This window comes from Delphinapterus leucas, chromosome X, assembly GCF_059928025.1.
Source record: "Delphinapterus leucas isolate spDelLeu-1000000601 "Yukka" chromosome X, BTC_Dleu_Yukka2, whole genome shotgun sequence".
Classification (NCBI taxonomy): Eukaryota; Metazoa; Chordata; class Mammalia; order Artiodactyla; family Monodontidae; genus Delphinapterus; species Delphinapterus leucas.
The window spans coordinates 112,190,185-112,210,594 of NC_143150.1; the positions used below are offsets into that span (position 1 = coordinate 112,190,185).

The 20,410-nt window shown below is 41.0% G+C and overlaps 1 protein-coding gene across 2 annotated transcripts in view; it reads left to right on the top strand.

Annotated features, from left to right (window-relative positions):
* The window catches only part of PCYT1B (phosphate cytidylyltransferase 1B, choline), a 141,392-nt gene that overhangs the window by 96,619 nt on the left and 24,363 nt on the right, over window positions 1-20,410 (top strand). For both annotated transcript variants that reach the window (XM_022560462.3, XM_089904663.1), the window contains exons 6-7: window positions 3,209-3,351; window positions 6,006-6,194. In XM_022560462.3, the coding sequence (XP_022416170.1) occupies window positions 3,209-3,351; window positions 6,006-6,194 (332 nt within the window). The remainder of the gene's footprint in view (window positions 1-3,208; window positions 3,352-6,005; window positions 6,195-20,410) is intronic.

The window sequence follows — 20,410 nt, forward strand, 5'->3', positions numbered from 1 at the left end:
CCAGGGAGACATTTAGGAAGTAGATTGGTGAGTAGAAGGAAATTGATTGGACGTAAGGAGTGAGGGAGAGGGAAGCGGCACAGATGAGGCCGAGGTCATCTTGTGCAGCCACCTCATTTCTCAGCTTCAGAGGCTGAGGTTAAGTAACTTGCCTTCTGAGGCTTGAGTGACTTGCCCAAGTGTACAAACGGAGGACCCAGCACCCTCGTCCCTAGGCTCTGTCCATCATGCTGTCTCATGCCTGATATCTCTGACTGAGTGACCATTATCATATTAGATAGAAAGATCTCAATTGCCAACACATCATTTCAGTTGACAACAGAAGTGCAAGCATAAAGCAGATTCTCTTCAAAATTTTAATTTTATATTGGAGTATAGTTGATTAACAATGTTGTTAGTTTCAAGTGTACAGCAGAGTGATTCAGTTATGCACATACATGTATCTATTCTTTTTCAAGTTCTTTTCCCATTTAGGTTATTACAGAATATTGAGTAGAGTTCCCTGTGCTGTACAGTAGGTCCTTGCTGATTATTTTAAATATAGCAGTGTGTATATGTCAATCTCAGTCTCCCAGTCTATCCCTCCCCCTGGTAACCATAAGTTCATTCTCTAAGTCTGTGAGTCTATTTCTCTTTTGTAAATAAGTTCATTTGTATCATTTTTTAAGATTCTGCATATAAGCGATATGATATTTGTCTTTGTCTTACTTCACTTAGTATGATAATCTCCAGGTCCATCCATGTTGCTGCAAATGGCATTAGTTCATTCTTTTTGATGGCTGAGTGATATTCCATGGTATATATGTACCACATCTCCTTTATCCATTCATCTGTCGATGGACATTTGGGTTGCTTCCATGTCTTGGTTCTTGTAAACAGTGCTGCAGTGAACATTGGGGTGCATGTATCCTTTTGAACCATGGTTTTCTCCAGATATATGCCCAGGAGTGGGATTGCTGAATCATACGGGAACTGTATTTTTAGTTTTTTAAGGAACCTCCATACTGTTCTCCGTAGTGGCTGTACCAATTTATACTGCCACCAACAGTGTAGGAGGTTCCCTTTTCTCCACACCCTCTCCAGCATTTACTGTTTGTAGACTTTTTGTTGTTGTTGTTAAAGAGGAGCGTGTTTTGTTTATTTATTTACTTTTGGCCATACTGCACGGCTTGCAGGAACTCAGTTCCCTGACCAGGGATTAAACCTGGGCCATGGCAGTGAAAGCCCAGACTCCTAACCACTTGGCCACCAGGGAACTCCCTGTTGGTAGACTTTTTGATGATGGCCATTCTGACTGGTGTGAGGTGATATCTCATTGTAGTTCTGATTTGCATTTCTCTAATAATTAGTGATGTTGAGTGTCTTTTTCATATGTCTCTTGGCCACCTGTATATCTTCTTTGGAGAGATGTCAATTTATGTCTTCTGCCCATTTTCTGATTGAGTTGTTTTTTTGATATGGAGCCACATGAGCTGTTTGTAAATTTTGGAGACTAATCTCTTGTCAGTCACATTGTTAGCAAATATTTTCTCCTATTCTGTGGGTTGTCTTTTCGTTTTGTTTATGGTTTCCTTTGCTGTGCAAAAGCTTTTGAGTTTCATTAGGTCCCATTTATTTGTGTTTTATTTCCATTACTCTAGAAGATTGAAAAAGATATTGCTGCGATCTACGTCAAAGAGTGTTCTGCCTCTGATTTCCTCTAAGAGTTTTATAGTATCCAGTCTTACATTTAGCTCTTTAATCCATTTTGAGTTTATTTTTGTGTATGGTGTTAAAGGATGTTCTAATTTCGTTTTTCTACATGTAGCAGTCCAATTTCCCCAGCACCATTTACTGAAGAGACTGTCTTTCCTCCATTGTATAGTCTTGCCTCCTTTGTCCTAGATTAATTGACCATAGGTGCATGGGTTTATTTCTGGGCTTTCCATCCTGTTCCATTGATCTCTGTTTCTGTTTTTGTGCCAATACCATACTATTTTGATGACTGTAGCTGTGTAGTATAGTCTGAAGTCAGGGAGCCTGATTCCTCCAGCTCCATTTTTCTTTCTCAAGATTGCTTTGGCTATGCAAGGTCTTTTCTGTCTCCATACAAATTAAACATTTTTTTTTGTTCTAGTTCTGTGAAAAATGCCATTGGTAATTTGATAGGCATTGCACTGAATCTGTAGATTGCCTGGGGTAGTGTAGTCATTTTCACAATTTGATTCTTCCAATCCAAGAACACGGCGTATCTTTGCATCTATTTGTGTCATCTTTGATTTCACCAGATTCTTGTCTTTCATAACATTTGTGACTTCTTTATGGCCCTGTATTGGTACACCCAAATACATCTTTGAGGACTTTAAGTAAGTTCTATGAAAAATTGGCATCCTCTGTGCTTGTTTGTTTTTACTCAGTCCCACAGAGTCTAGATGAAGGGCCTTTGAGTGGTGAAACCACCATTCAGAGTAGATTGTTCTTAGAGGGGTAAAATCATCTAGCAGCCCCTGGGCATGTCTTTCAATCAGAGACAACAAAAATAGTCCACCCTTTTTCTTTTCCTTCACTGTAATGTGACGCAGGACTCCCAGGGGAAGAAGGGGAGTTGCTGTGATCTAATTCGTTGACTCGGTTGTTATTCTGCATTCACTTATTCATTTAATTTGCATTTATTGAGCACTTGCTATGTGCTAGACACCAGGGCACTGAGCTGGGTGCTGGGAATGCAAAGATGATCAAGGCACAACCTGTGCTTTCAGAATGTTCCGTTTCTACAAGGAGACGGATATCTAAAATACTTTTCTTAATGGAAATCAAGTTTATATTCTAAGTGCTGTGGTTTCTGCCTGGTGATGTCAGGAAAGACTTCGCAGAGGCATAGCCTTGAACCCGGACCCTGTAGGATGAGGAGAAACTCTGCAGATGCCGTGGGCAGGGAAGGGGGATCTGGGGCAGAAGAGAAGGGCTTGGCATGAGCGAATGTCGGGAGACGGGTGAGCGCCTGGTGCATCCAGGGAATAGGTCTAGGATGACGAACACACAGTGTTTATGGCAGGGAGGGAGTGTCCAGAACTGAGCCTGGCAGAGTCAGCTGGGGCCAGATGTGAAAGCCTCACTGACCCACCTGAGAGCTGCCACTTCGTCCTGGAAAGGAGGGCCATTCAAGAAAAGGGGTCACCCGGGGCCACCTTAGTTGTTTTTCTTTATTCTGTCTTTCCTATTGGAACAGGAATGTTTGTTCCAACGCAGAGAACGGAAGGCATCTCAACATCAGACATCATCACCAGGATTGTCCGTGACTATGATGTTTATGCCCGACGCAATCTCCAGAGAGGGTACACAGCCAAGGAACTGAATGTCAGCTTTATAAATGTAAGTGTGCCACCCCGTACCCTCTGAGGTCCAGCACGTCACACTACTGCTAACACTGTCAATCACTTACTCTACGCCACGTGGGATTCTTGATGTTTGACATTTGTCTCATCCAATCCATGTAACGGCCCAGTGATGTATTATTATCCCCGTTTTATAGATGGAGAAACCAGTGTCCAAAGGGGTAACATAAGTTGACCGAGGCCCACAGGTAGCGAGTGAGCTTCACATTTTCTAAAGGAGCTGCCTCGCCTCCCTCTCTTCACCACAACCTCCCCCTTTAGAGTTCTCAGACTTGGGTGAAGGATTTCCGGGAGATCTGCCCTCACAAAAGGCAAGAGTTGTCTTCTGCTCAAAGGGAAGGAAGGAGGGCAGAGGCAGTGAAAGGCTAAACCCAGAGGAAATGCTTTCTTGTTTTAACATTTTACAACTTTCATTTTATTAAGGCCTTACAGATGCTCATTAGAAACGTTAACAGCCGCTTTTTTTTTTTTTATTGTCCAGAGAAATTACAGCTGCTTAAATAAAGCTCAAAGTCTCTGGCTTCCTTTTGTATTTCTGCTGTTTTGTTCCCACAGAGCTGCTGTTAGTTTAATAATAGGGCAACTGTTAAAATAATGTTTAAAACAAGCTGTTAAAAGGCAAAGAGGGCAGCCCAGTTGCTGGAGGTGATGCTCGTGAGTCTGGAAGACTGTATTGGCCTGGACTCTGAGGCGCTCATGGAGTTGAGTAAAATAACTCTCCGTACATACAGAATTTCCACCCCCCGAAACAGATACTGTCCAAGAGCGATTTTTCTACAAAACCAGATGCTTATATGTATGTGCAGCCACAGTTATCCAGCAGCTTACACAAATCGATCATCCGTGCCTCCGAATGAGGAAGGGTTCAGGAATCAGAGGTCAGTCATTATTAGTTGTCCTCACGAGGCAGGGAGTGTTGGGAGTCCAGGCTCTGTGGCTTCGTACAAACTGGGCAACAAAATGGAAAATGTCGGGTTCAAGTGGCACCAGAACAAGTGGCTGAAAAGAATTCCGTCAAAGTGGTTATTTGGTATCTTATAGAGCATAAAGCCCTGGTTATTTCAATAAATTAAACTGTCTGTTCTTTTAAATTGAATTCAGTAACCCATCCAAGCGTGTGGAGCCATTTCCAAAAGTTATTGCTCACGCTCTTTCAACGGCCTGTGGATAAGCCACTTAGCTCAGGGAACCGTGTAGTCAGTGTGGATGAGCCCGTTGCTTTTCTGTGACAACAAACCTGGCTGCGGCTCAGAGAGAAAATCTAATGTGTTGGATGGGCATGTAGATGAATCACAGAACCTCAGAGGTGGCAGGAACCTGTCGCCCAGTCCAAGTCCCTGAATTTAGAAGTGAGGAAAGCTGAGCTCAGAGAGGGATGTGGCTAAAGTCCTTCAAGCAAAGTAGAGGTGGAGGCAGCAGCGGCCTCCCAGCCTTTTGGCTCGTGGTCCAGTGCGCATTCTAGCGTTCCGTGCTGCTCCTGAGAGCTGCATATAGGTAGTAACCACGTATTATGTATAGCTGGCTGGCGGCACAGGTAGCTCACACCCCAACCTGAGGCTGCAGTAAGGTTTGTAAAGTCTAGATCAGGGAATCCTGACCCAGTTTTGTAATATTGTACCTGGCTCAAAAAATTCTGAAATATGAAATAGACTTCAGTTCCATATAATGAAGAAAAGTGCTAAACCTTATTACCTCTCCAGGAGAAAATGTATTATGATTGCATGGAGGAAAAGAGCCTTTGTTTCATCTTATTTTCATGGTTTTGATTCCATTCTGACCAGGTAACACGATTAAATGCCTCTGCGGTGTAATAGTAATCAAAGAGCCAACACACACTGAAGCTTCTACTAAATGCCAGGCTTTGCGCCAAGCACTTTACGTGCATTATCTTATCTAATTGTTACAGCACCCCTATAGGGTAGGCACGATAATTATCCCTATTTTACAGATGAGAAAACTGAGGTTTAGAGATGACACGTGACTTGCCCAACATATGTGCCTTCCAGGCACGTAGGTATAGCAATGCTGCATAAAGGCTATGAACAAAATCCCAGTCCAGAGAAGCTATCAGAACAAAATCTTTCTTCGTTACCAAGGAAACTGATGCAGTTCCATTAGCTTAATGGCAAATATCATGACAGTGACAATTTTAGTATAACACGTGGGTTCTGAGGCCCAGCCAATGTTTCAACCAATATTGGTTTTAACAATGTCCCAGTAAAATAGGGAGCTCAGGTAGCTTCTGAGTGGCCATTCTATGTACAATGCATATTTTTGTCTAAGTCTCAGGAGAATTGAGGGGCTGTATTCACCCAGTATCTCTCCATAATAAAGAGCAAATGTATACTTTTGGTTCTTCTCTTATATAAGTGAATTCAACTCCAATATTTACGAGAAAGAGAACATTAAAACCACTTGTACTTCACTGTACACATTCAAGTAGACTAATGAGAAGTGACTTTTCTTACGAGAGGGCCTTCCTGTCAATCCGGCCCTTGGGAAATAGCATCCTGACTCTTCAGGTTAAGAACACACATGAGTTGAAATAAAATACGACCATTCTGTGAATGACTGATCTCTCCCATGCCCTCTTGGATAAATCCATTTCTTTCTCCTTTAATTTTGGACCAGGAGAAGAAGTACCGCTTCCAAAACCAGGTAGACAAGATGAAGGAAAAGGTCAAAAACGTGGAGGAAAAATCAAAGGAATTTGTAAACAGAGTGGAAGAAAAGAGTCATGATCTAATTCAAAAGTGGGAAGAGAAATCGAGGGAATTCATTGGCAACTTCCTAGAACTGTTTGGGCCTGATGGAGCATGGGTATGTAATTATTTCACTTGGCCCTGCAGTAATGGGTGTTTTCAGTTTATCCTCCTTTCCAAGGAACTACTCAAGGGTTCCCTTATCTCAGTCCAATATGTGACCTCCACTTTGGGCCATCAGCCCGAATGACTTCAAGTCTATGTCACTTCCTTATTTAGTTTCTGCATTTCCTCTCAATATGGCACCCAGTAGTGCCCAAAGTCAGCTCTGGTCTCTATTTCTATTTCTTATCCAGAGTTTGAAGCCATTTGGTAGTCGTTGAATGTCTGTTACCGCAGAGGTTGGTTCCGTGGCTCATCCCAGTCTCCCAGTTGGATGATGCACAGCTTGGGGGTAAGGGTGAAGTGGGTCAGTGGCATCATGGAACTTGACCCACTTGTAAGTGGGTCAGTGGCATCATGGAACTGATGCCTCTTGGATCAACCAGAGGAGGAGGATGCAAAAGAAATGTAGCTGCCTTGATTGCCTTTGGTTGTCAGGAACTCCTCTTTCATTGGTTGGAAGAGAGAAAGAAGAGGTAGGACTGTCTCTGTACTTATCATGCCCTGATTTGCCCCCCTTTTTCCCCCATGGTATGTATGTGCTGGGATAGGCATAAAGGTGTTGAGGGACCGAGGCCATGATCTGAATCTTAAAACTAAGACAGAAAATGTAGACAGGGTCTCTTGCCTAAATTCTATATGGAATTCTGAGTGAAAATTATGGAAAGGGAAAAGAAAATTCTGGAAACCACCTTCTACTCCAGTGGTATTTCTATTGTGCATGCACTTCCAGAGTAAATAATCAGTATTATCAGCAGAGTTAATGAGGGTTCTATGAAAAAGATAGTTTCTTAAAATTGAAGTATATTTGATTTACAATGCCATGTTAATTACTGCTGTACAGCAAAGGGATTCAGTTGTACACATATATACATTTATTTTTAATATTCTTTTCCATTATGGTTTGTCATAGGATACTGAATATAGTTCTCTGTGCTATACAACAGAACCTTGTTGTTTAGCCATTCTATATATAAAAGCCTACATCTGCTAACCCCAACCTCCCACTGCATTCCTCCCCCAACACCCCCCCCGCCTTGGTAACCACCAGTCTGTTCTCTGTGTCTGTAATTCTGTTTCTGTTTCACAGACAGGTTCATTTGTGTCATATTTTAGATTCCACATATAAGTGATGTCATATGGTATTTGTCTTTCTGATTTACTTCACTTAGTATGATAACTTCTAGTTGCATCCATGTTGCTGCAAATGGCATTATTTTGTTCTTTTTGTGGCTGTGTAGTATTCCACTGTGTACATATACCACATCTTCTTTATCCATTCATCTGTCAATGGACATTTATTTCCATGGCTTGGCTATTGTGAATAGTGCTGCTATGAACATTGGGGTGCATGTATCTTTTTGAATTAGAGGAGTTTTGTCTGGATATATGCCCAGGAGTGGGATTGCTGGGTCATATGGTAGTTCTATTTTTAGTTTTCTGAGGAGCCTCCATACTGTTTTCCACAGTGGCTGCACCAACTTACATTCCCACCAGTAGTGTAGGAGGGTTCCTTTTTCTCCATACCCTCTCCAGCATTTGTCATTTATAGACTTGAATGATGACCATTCCGACTGGTGTGAGGTGCTACCTCATTGTAGCTTTGATTTGCAGTTCTCTAATAATTAGCGACGTTGAGCATCTTTTCATGTGCCTCTTGGTCATCTGTATGTCTTTTTTGGAGAAATGTCTACTTCGGTCTTCTGCCCATTTATGGATTGGATTGTTTGTTTTTTGCTATTGAGTTGTATGAGCTGTTTGTATATTTTGGAAATTAAGCCCTTGTTGGTCACATTGTTTGCAAATATTTTCTCCCATTTTGTAGGTTGTCTTTTCATTTTGTTTACGGTTTCGTTTGCTGTGTAAAAGCTCACAAGTTTAATTAGGTCTCATTTGTTTTTGTTTTTATTTCTATTGCCTTGGCAGACTGAGCTAAGAAAACATTGGTACAATTTATGTCAGAATGTTTTGCCTATGATCTCTTCTAGGAGTTTCATGGTGTCATGTCTTATGTTTAAGTCTTTAAGCCATTTTGAGTTTATTTTTGCGTAGGGTGAGAGGGTGTGTTCTAATTTCATTGATTTACATGTGCTGTCCAACTTCCCAACACCACTGGCTGAAGAGGGTGTCTTTTCTCCATTGTATATTCTTGCCTCCTTTGTCGAAGATCAATTGACTGTACGTGTGTGGGTTTATTTCTGGACTCTCTGTTGTGTTCCATTGATCCATATGTCTTTTTTTGTGCCAGTACCACTCTGTTTTGATTACTGTAGCCTTTGTCGTATTGTCTGAAGTCTGGGAGGGTGATGCCTCCTGCTTGGTTCTTTTTCTTCAGGATTGCTTTGGACATTCTAGGTCTTTTATGGTTCCACATAAATTGTAGGATTGTTTTAGTTCTGTGAAAAATGTCATGGGTAAGTCGATGGGGATCACATTAAATCTGTAGATTGCTTTGGGTAGTATGGCCATTTTAACAATATTAATTTTTCCAATCCAAGGGCATGGGATATCTGGAAAGTGATAGTTTTAAAGCTAACTAACTTTTCCTTTTACAACAAAAAGGAACGATTCCATTTCATTTTCCTGATTTTAAGTAGCCTAGATTTCCTATTATGACGTGCGAAGTCTCTAACGAAATTCACTTTGGCTTTATTTTATTGATGGGTTGTCACTGCTGAGTCTCTGCTCATTTGAGCTGGTTCATTATAGGATTATCTAAAACACTCCAAGAGAAAAAAGAACAATGTTTGAGAAGTTAGAAGAGATGCTTTGCTTAAAGCCTAGCAGTCTCTAAGTGATTACAGAGGCAGCTGTCATAGGCCAACCATGTCTTGTTGGCTGAGTCTGAGAGGGGTGGAGGGTTTGCAAGGGGCTGCTTGAGCCCTTGATGACTTCTAGAAAGAGCTTGTAAGAGTGGAGGAGCTAAGGGTTGGGTTCCTTTTCGTTTTCCCTGGGTTTCAGCTCAGTTCACTTTAATTCATGGGACACTGATTAATGTCCTTGTATGTGCATGGTACTAGGGAAGGACATGAAGATAAAGCGCAGACCCTGTTCTCTGGGATTCCGTGGTCTCTGTAACAAGTCTGGAATTTCTCATTAAAATAGTTAACATTTTTCACAGCTAATGTTCAGGCTCTGAGGAAACAACTAGTGGTTTTTAAAAAATGAAACCATGTAGGCATTCATTTGCTTGCAGGGATTCAGAAATGTGTCTCTGCTGAGAAGCGCTGGTATTGTACCTCAAGCGGGAGGATGTTTCCTCCACCTGCAGTGAGCAAAGGTGGGAAAGGATATCATTTACATAGCAACTTGACAGACTCTAGTCGTTTCGGGCGCCCAGTGAAGGTGGAATAGTAGCTGGAATTGTACTAGGGCAATTTGGTGACAGTGAGCTGAGGTGATTTTTAAGAAATGAAACCCAGCTAAGATACTGGAGGCTTTTCTTTTTAGAGCTTGCTATTAGTGTCAAAACTGTTATTAATTTACCGTATCAGCCAGCCTCAGATGTTACTTTTGTTCTGTTGACATTGAAAGTACAGGAATAGTTACAAGGATGTTAAACGCCAAGTTAAGTAATTTGCTTTCCATGAATGTGCTATTATTATAATAATTCTTTATTTGTGGATTTGGGACTGGAACTCATTTCTTAAAATAGAGAGTCTGTGTGAACCTGCCAATATAGTACTGATACAAATAACCCAAACTTGGAAAGGTACAAAATACAAGGATTTAAGGTAAAAAATTTGGTACAACAGGTTTAGCATGTAGCTTATAGTGGGTACTCCATAAATGTTTCTAGGTTGAACGAATAGATGTGTGATGAAGACCTATTCACAGAACTTTCCAGCACCTGCGAAGGATATGGTGAGGCCTAAATCCTCCAGGTCTATATGGATCTATATATCGATGCTCTCTATAGATATGTGTACTGCTAGATCAACATATACCCTTAGCCTCCTGTTGTTTATGGTGCTGGACAGGGCTTGGTTACAACTTAGCATTTGGTGGCTCGATTTCAGTAGGCAGACTTGGTTTGCTTGGCCCTTAACAATGTTTAAAGCTTTCTCACCAGTTGACTGTGTCTATAACATTCCCCACTCTTCCTTGCTGCCACCTTCTCTAACCTTACACCTTTATGCTGCCCACCTGGCCTCAGGGAATACTTGCGTTTGCACCTTGTGGTATAGTGTCTTCAAGTCTCCCCCAAGTGACCTCACGTTTGGAATCAAGAACGAGGATATAAAACCCAAAACCTTACAGTCCATCTCTAAGAGGAGGGTGGTGGTGATGTTGTATAGTCTAGAAGTTGTATAGTAGGTTCAACTCCTTTTTACATAGTCCTTTTATGTCTACTCTACCCATTTTAATCACATAAGAGGGTAGTATTATAGCAGTGTTATAAAGAAACAAAGGTCTAGAAAAATTATGAACCTTTCCAATGGTCTCACAGGAGTTTGGAGGTACCAGGATGGACCCTGGGGCCAAGCCTCTTTATCCAGGCCAGTACTGGATCCTTCATGATAGAAATGTCCATGGGATGCAGTCACTTTGCTTCACTCTCCTTTGGCTAGCGGGTGGCACTGTGGAGAAACTAGGGTCTATCAAAACCCTCCCCCTTTAAGGCTTTTGTGACAAAGCCAGTTGCCAAAAGGGCACATGAGGAGGTCAGGTCATCTAGATTCGGGACTTCCTTCCTAAGCAAGAAGAAATCATGGTGTTCATGGCTGTACTCATTATTAGAGTGTAACACATTACCCCAAAACTTAGTGACTTAAAAACAAACATTATCTCACATAGTTTCTGCAGGTCAGGAAGCAGCTTAGCCGGATGGTTATGACTTGGGGTCTTGTTATGAAGGTGGCAGTCGGGATGTCAGCTGGAGCTGCAGTCACTTGAGGCTGGAGGATCCTCTTCCACACTCTGATGTCACTGTCGACTGGATACCTCAGTTCTTCACTACGTGGGTCTTTCCACAAGGCTGCCCAAGTGTCTTCACGACATAGCAGCTGGCTTTCTCCAGAGGGAGTGAGAGTCTAAGAAAAAAAAGCTATAGTCTTTTATGATCTAACATCAGAAGTGACAAAGCATCACTTTTACCATCTTCTATTGGTTACACAGACTAATCCTTGTATATTTTGGAAGGACACTACACAAGGATGTGAATACCAGCAGGTGGGGGCCATTGCTTTTGAGAATTGGAAGCAAGCCATCTACTTTTCAGCTGCTGTAATAGATTCTCAGTCCCCTTTTACTCAGTCTGATGGGTGGATTGTCAGAGACCAATATGTTAATTTTCAACCTTATCATCTACCACTCTCTTTAGTTAACTGTTTGCTTGATTCTTGTTACTAGTTTTGACCCATACTCAGAAGAGAGCCTGTAACCCAACCAGAGATGCAAAGGGAAGCCTTCCCAGCAGAGACTTGGTATTACCTCTCTTTGGAGGGTGTGTCTCTGACAGACAGACTGTCTCAAGGGAAGGGTTGTAAAGGAGCTAAATTTTGAAGCTTTGTTGCTATGTAGGAGGCAACCCTGTTCATGTCCAAGATATTGAGAGGCAAGAAGTCAGGACCAGGGGATGCCGACTGCCTAGTGAAACTTCACGTTTGCTCTGGGAATTCAAGCATTTCAAACAAAGATAGCATTCTCTTTAGTACCCCAGCCACATATGCTGTCCTTTACATATCATTTTGAATGATCTGCCATTATATTCCTCCATTGACTCTGAAAATAGAACCATTTCCTGTTTGAAGGGAAAATGGCTCTATTCTGTTTTACCACGTGAACATAGACCCTTTCCCTGGAGTAACAGGAGAGAATGACCTTAAGTCAGGTGCAAGTTTTTGGACCACGAACCCCCTCAGCCTCATCCAGTCAGCCTGGTGGATCTGTAATTTGCCATCTGATATGAGATTACTTAGAGAAAAAAAAAAAACACCTTGATGGTGTGTTCTTTTTTCTTAGAAAAACCAGATTTACATGATATAAGGTCCAATGCTAATTTTTTCAAACAGCACTAAAAACACAATTCACCATTTCAACCGTTTTTAAGTGTACGGTTCAGTGGTATGAAATACATTTACACTGATTTCCAACAACCACCACCATCCATTTCCAGAACTTTGTTTTTTATCATCCCATATTAAAACTATGTACCCATTAAATAGTAAATTCACATTTCCCCACTCCCCCCAACCAGTCCTTGGGGACCACCCCTTTACTTTCTATCACTATCAATTTGACTATTCTAGGTACCTCATAAGTAGAATCATACAGTATTTGTTCTTTGTTGTACGGCTTCTTTCACTTACTATAAGGTCTTCAAGGTTCAACCGATATTATAACATGTATCAGAATTTCATTCCTTTTTAAAGCTGAATAATCTCCCACTGTGAAAGACTTTATTTTTATGTAAAAGAGGCTTATTTACTCATGTTAAAGCATGGGGGCTTCCTTGGTGGTGCAGTGGTTAAGAATCTGCCTGCCCAGGCAGGGGACAAGGGTTCAAGCCCTGGTCCAGGAAGATCCCACGTGCAGTGGAACAAATAAGCCCGTGGGCCTGCACGCCACAACTACTGAAGCCCACGTGCCACAACTAGTGAAGCCCGCACGCCTAGGGCCAGTGCTCTACAACGACAGAAGCCACCGCAATGAGAAGCCCGCGCACCGCAACAAAGAGTAGCCCTCGCCCACTGCAACTAAAAGCTCCTGCGCAGCAAAGACCCAACGCAGCCAAAAATAAATAAATTAAAAAAAAAACAAGCATCGGCCTGAGGGGCAGGTATATAATTTAACATACTTTTTAGGGGCCTGCTGGTTACTCTCCAGGGATGGAGGCTGGTGGGTGCCATCTTTGTGTTCTCCCTCTGCCTCGTTTCAGCTTGCTTGCTCATAACTTCCAGAAAGGAGCTTGTACCCTCCTCCTTTGGCAGCCTGATTTTTCTGGCTGCCACCCACAAGATACCACTAGATCACCTGGACCTGGTGGCCAGCCTGGTGGCCAGTGGGGCTTATGCTCAAGAATCCCACAGGACTGTAACCAGTGGAGAAGACTTCTCGACCAGGTACCATGCACAGGACACAGCAAGAGGCAACAGACCCAGGAGCCCAGTCTTTCTGTGAAAGGGCCTATGTGCTTGTCCTGGGGCTATGGCCTGAGGGACAGAATTTAATGGTTTGGCGCACATCTAGGAACCTACTGAAGTGTGCTCCAAAAACAGAGGCCAGTAGATGCCATCTCTGCTCTCCTTCTGCCTCACACCAGGTCACCAATAGCTACCAGTAAGAGACAATAACTGAACTGAAAAATACACTAGAGGGATTCAACAGCAGACTAGATGAAGCTGAAGCTCAGTGAACGTGAAGACAGGGCTGTGAAACTCACCCCAATCCGCAGCAAAAAGAAAAAAGAATGAAAAAAAGTGGGACAATATCAAGCCAACCAAAATTCATATTATAGCGGTCCCAGAAGGAGAAGCGAGAGAGAAAGGGGCAGAAAACTTACTTGAAGACATAATGGCTGAAAACTTCCCTAACCTCGGGAAGAAAACAGAGACCCAGATCCAGGAAGCAAAGGGAGTTCCAAATAAGATGAACCGAAAGACACATTATAATTAAATTGTCAGAAATTAAAGACAAGGAGAGAATCTTAAAAGCAGCAAGAGAAAAACAACTTGTCATGTATAAGGGAACCCCCATAAAACTATCAGCACATTTTCAGCAGAAACTTTACAGGCCAGAAGGAAGTGGCGTGATATAGTCAAAGTGCTGAAAGAAAAAACCCACAACCAAGAATACTCTACTGGGTGCAGGCTGTCACTCAGAATTGAAGGAGACAAGAAAAGGCTGAAGGAGCTCATCACCACGAAACCAGCCTTAGGAGAAATGTTAGAGGGACTTCTTTAAGCTGAAAAGAAAGGGTGCTAATTATTAATAGGAAAACATATGAAAGTATAAAGCTCACTGGTAAATATAAATATGTAGCAAAATTAAGAATAATCTAATGTTATAAAGGTGATGGATTAATCACTTATAAAGCTAGTGTGAAGGTTAAGACCTTCATACTAGCTTTACAAGTGAGTAAAAATAACTATAACTACAATAATTAGGGGATACAAGAGATTAAAAGATGTAAAAGGTGACATCGAGAGTGTCAGACATCTGGCAGGGGTTAGGAGGGAGAGTAAAAAGGTAGAGCTTTAGGATGTGCTCAAACTTAAGTTATTATCAACTTGAAACAGACTGTTATATACATTTTTTATGTGTAAGCCTCATGGTAACTACAAAGTAAAAACCTATAGTAGATACCAAAAGATAAAGGAATCTAAGCACACCCTAAAGAAAGTCAAATCACAAAGGAAGAGAGCAGAAAGGAACAGAGGAACTAGAAAACAGCCAGAAAACAATTAAGAAAATGGCAATATTTACATACCTATCAATAATTACTTTAAATGAAAATGATGTTTAAAAAGTCAGAGTGTCTGAATGGATAAAAAACACATCTACATGGTGCCTACAAGACACTCACTTCAGATGTAAGGACACAGACTTAAGGGAAGGGTTGGAAAAAAATATTCCATGCAAATGGAAACGAAAAGAAAGCTGGGGTAACTAAGACAAAATAGACTTTAAAACAAGGACAGTAATAAGAGACAAAAGCATTACATAGTGATCAAGGGGTCAATCAAACAATAGGATATAACATGTGTAAATATTTATGCACCCAACATAGGAGCACCAAAATGTATTAACAGACCTAAAAAAGGAAAGACAACAATACAGTAATAGTAGGGGGATTTAAAACACTACTTTCCTCAATGGATAGATCATCCAGTCAGTACAGAAATTCAGCTGTAGAGGACATATCAGATGGAGTTGATATATACAGCACAGTCCATCCCAAAGCAATGGAATATATCAATACATTCTTCTCAAGTGCACATGAAATATTATCCAGGAGACATCATATGTTAGGCCACAAAAGAAGTCTTAACACATTTAAAAAGACTGAAATCATATCAAGCACTTTTCTAACTACAGTGGTATGAAGCCAGAAATCGATTATGAGAAGAAAACTGGAAAATTCACAAATATGTGGAAATTAAACTGCATGCTACTGAACAACCAATGAGTCAAAGAAGATATCAAAAGTCAAAAAATACCTTGAGACAAATAAAAATGGAAATACAATACACCCAAACTTATGGGATGCAGCAAAAGCAGTTCTAAGAGGGAAGTTTGTATCAATAAATGTCAACATCAAGAAACAACAAAAAAATCCTCAAACGACGTAACTTTACATGCGAAGAACTAGGAAAAGAATAATACAGGAAGCCCAAAGGAAGGAAATAAAGACCAGAACAGAAATAAATGAAATACAGACTAAAAAGACAGTAGTTAAGATCAACAAAACTAAGAGCTGGTTCTTTGAAAACAAAATTGACAAACCTTAAGCTAGACTCATCAAGAAAAGAAAGAGGACTCACAACAACAAAATTACAACTGACACCACAGAAATACAAAGGATAAGAGACTACTATTAACAATTATACACCAACAAATTTGACAACCTAGAAGAAATGGATAAATTCCTAGAAACATACAGCCTACTGAGACTGAATTGTGAAGAAATGGAAAATCCAGACAGATTACTAGTAAGTAGATTGAATTAGCCAATCAAAAACCTCCTTGGGATTAATATATACACACTACTATATATAAAACAGATAACCAACAAGGACCTACTGTATAGCACAGGAAACTACACAATATTTTATAATCACCTATAAGGGAAAAGAATCTGAAAAAGAATGTATATGTATGTATATAGATCTGAATCACTGTGCTGTACACCTGAAACTAACACAACATTGTAAATGAACTATACTTCAATTAAAAAAATTATATATATATATATAAATATATAAAGTTTCACATACTACTTCCTATGGTCTGAGCATTTGTGCCCCTCCCCCCCCATTTCATACGTTGAGATCTTAACGCCCAATGAGATGGTATTAGCAGATGGGGCCTTTGGGAGGTGAGTAGGTCATGAGGGCAGAACCCTCATAAATGAAATTAATACCCATATAAAATAGACCCCAGAGAGCTCCCTTGCCTCCTGCCACCACGTAGGGACGCAAGAAGGCTATGAACAGGAAGAGGCTCCTCACTCGATCATAGTGGCAACTTGATCTTGGGCTTTTCAACCTCCACAACTGTCAGAAATAAATTTCTGTTATAAGCTAAAGAAAACAAAAAAACAAAAACCCACCCACCAAAAGTCCACAGCCAGATGGCATTACTGGTGAATTCTCTCAAACATTTAAAGAATACCGATCATGTTCAAAGTCTCCCAGAAAGAAAAAAAAAAAAGGAAGGAACACTACCAGGGCAATATCCCTGATGAATACGGATGCAAAAATCCTCAACAAAATATTAGCAAACCACATTCAACAATACATTAAAGGGATCATCCACCATGATAAGTGGGATTTATTCTAGAGCTGCAAGGATGGTTCAACATCCACAATTCAATGTGTTATACCAGTTTAACCAAATGAAGAATAAAAACCATGTGCTTACTCAATAGATACAGAAAAAGCATTTGACAAAATTCAACATCCATGTATGATTAAAAACTCTCAACAAAGGGTATAGAGGGGAATATACCTCAACGACATAATAAAAGCCACATATGACAAGCCACAGTTAACATCACACTCAACGATGAAAAGCTGAAATCTTTTCCTCTAATATCAGGAACAAGTCAAGTATGCCCCCTCACCACTTCTATTTAACATAGTATTGGACGTCCTAGCCATAGCAATTAGGCAAAAAAAGAAACAAAAGGGCATCCAAATGGGAAAGGACAAACTGTCACTATTTTGCTGATGACATATTATATATAAGAAACCCTAAAGACTCCACAAAAAAACTGTGAGAAATAATAAATTCAGAACTGTCAGAAAGAAATTAAGACAACAATCCCATTTACAATTGCATCAAAAAGAATAAAATACATAGGAATAAATTTTACCAAGCAGGTGAAAGATCTGTACACTGAAAACTATAAGATGTTGATGAAAGAAACTGAAGACACAAATAAATGGAAAGACATTCTGTGCTCATGGATTGGAAGAACATGGTTAAAATGTCCATACAACCCAAAGCAATCTACAGATTCAGTGCAATCCCTATCAAAATTCCAATGGCATTTTTTACAGAAATACAACAATCTTAAAATTCATATGGAACTACCTAAGATCACAAATAGCTAAAGCAATCTTGAGAAAAAAGACCAAAGCTGGAGACATCGTGTGCCCTAATGTCACACTATATTACGACGTGATAGTAATCAAAACAGTGTGGGATTGGCATAAAAACAAACACATAGGGCTTCCCTGGTGGCGCAGTGGTTGAGAGTCTGCCTGCCGATGCAGGGGACACGGGTTCGTGCCCCGGTCCGGGAAGATCCCACATGCCGCGGAGCGGCTGGGCCCGTGAGCCATGGCCACTGAGCCTGCGCATCTGGAGCCTGTGCTCCGCAACGGGAGAGGCCACAACAGTGAGAGGCCCGCGTACCGCAAAAAAAAAAAAACCCAAAAAACAAAAAAAAACCAGACACATATAGTAATGGAACAGAATAGGGAGCCCAGAAATAAACCTATTCATATATGGTCAATTTATGACAAAGGAGGCAAGAATATACAATGGGGAAAAGACAGTCTCTGCAATAATGATGCTAGGAAAACTGGACAGCAACATGCAAAGAGAACGAAACTGGACCACTCTTACACTATACACAAAAAGCTAACTCAAAATGGATTAAAGAATTTAGTGTAAGACGTGAACCCATAAAACTCCTACAAGAAAACATAGGTGGTAGGCTCCTTGACATTGGTCTTCGCAATGATTTGTTGGATTTGACACCAAAAGCAAAGGCATCAAAAGCAAAAATAAACAAATGGGACTACACCAAAGTACAAAGCTTCTGTAGAGCAAAGGAAACAAAATGAAAAAGCAACCTACCAAATGGGAGAAAATATTTGCAAATCATTATCTGATAAGGGGTTAATATATAAAATATATATATATCTAAAACTTATACAACTCAACAAAAAGAACTATGATCCAGCAAAATGAGATAAAAGATACAGAGAGCAGATTGGTGGTTGCCAGAGGCAGAGGGTAGGGGGTGTGCAAAATGGGTGAAGGGGGTCAAAAGTACAAAATTTCAGTTATAAAATAAGTCCTGGGGAACACACGGCACACCTCAGGCTGTTGCAACGTCACGCCGGCCTCTGCTGCCACAGGCTCACCCCGCAACCCGTGCCCCTCCCTCCCCCCGGCCTGAGTGAGCCAGAGCCCCCAAATCAGCCGCTACTTTAACCCCGTCCTGTCTGAGCGAAGAACAGACGCCCTCCTGCGACCTACATGCAGAGGCGGGGCCAAATCCAAAGCTGAACCCCAGGAGCTGTGCGAAAAAGAAGAGAAAGGGAAATCTCTCCCAGCAGCCTCAGGAGCAGCGGATTAAATCTCCACAATCAACTTGATGTACCCTGCATCTGTGCAATACATGAAGAGAAAACGAATCATCCCAAATTGAGGAGGTGGACTTTGGGAGCAACTGTAGACTTCGGGTGTGCTTTCTGCATCTAATATGTTTCTAGTTTTATATTTATCTTAGTTTAGTATTAAGAGCTTATTGTCATTGGTAGATTTGTTTATTGGTTTGGTTGCTCTTTTCTTTGTTTCATGACTTTTTTATTTTAATATTAATTTTTTTTAATTTTAATAACTTTTATTTTTTTTTACTATATTTTCTTTCTTTCTTTTTTTTCTCCCTTTTCTACTGAGCCGTGTAGCTGACAGGGTCTTGGTGCTCCGGCCGGGTGTCAGGCCTGAGCCTCGAAAGTGGGAGAGCCGAGTTCAGGACACTGGACCACCAGAGACCTCCTGGCTCCACGTAATATCAATCGGTGAGAGTTGTCCCAGAGATCTCCATCTCAATGCTAAGACCCAGCTCCACTCAACGACCAGCAAGTTCCAGTGCTGGACACCCCATGCAAAACTACTAGCAAGACAGGAACACAACCCCACCCATTAGCAGAGAGGCTGCCTAAAATCATAATAAGTCCACAGACACCCCAAAACACACCACCAGACTCGGTCCTGCACACCAGAAAGACAAGATCCAGCTTCATCCACCAGAACACAGGCACCAATCCCCTCCACCAGGAAGCCTACACAATCCACTGAACCAACCTTACCCACTGGGGGCAGACACCAAAAACAACGGGAACTACGAACCTGCAACCTGCGAAAAGGAGACTCCAAACACAGTAAGTTAAGCAAAATGAGAAGACAGAGGAACACACAGCAGATGAAGGAGCAAGGTAAAACCCACCAGACCAAACAAATGAAGAGGAAATAGTCTACCTGAAAAAGAATTCAGAGTAATGACAGTAGAGATGATCCAAAATCTTGGAAATAGAATGGAGAAAATACAAGAAAAGATTAACAAGGACCTAGAAGAACTAAGAGCAAATAAACAGAGATGAACAACACAATAAATGAAATTAAAATTTCTCTAGAAGGGATCAATAGCAGAATAACTGAGGCAGAAGAACAGATAAGGGACCTGGAAGATAACAGTGGAAATAACTACCACAGAGCAGAATAAAGAAAAAAGAATGGAGGGCAGTCTCAGAGACCTCTGGGACAACATTAAACACACCAACATTCGAATTATAGGGGTCCCAGAAGAAGAGGAGGGAAAGGGACTGAGAAAATATTTGAAGGATTATAGTCGAAAACTTCCCTAATATGGGAAAGGAAATAGTCAATCAAGGCCAGGAAGCACAGAGGGTGCCATACAGGATAAATCCAAGGAGAAACACGCCAAGACACATATTAATCAAACTGTCAAAAATTAAATACAATGAAAAAAATATTAAAAGCAAGGGAAAAACAACAAAAAACACACAAGGGAATCCCCATAAGGTTAACAGCTGATCTTTCAGCAGAAACTCTGCAAGCCAGAAAGGAGTGGCAGGACATATTTAAAGGGATGAAAGGGAAAAACCTACGACCAAGATTACTCTACCCAGCAAGGATCTCACTCAGATTTGACAGAGAAATTAAAACCTTTACAGACAAGCAAAAGCTAAG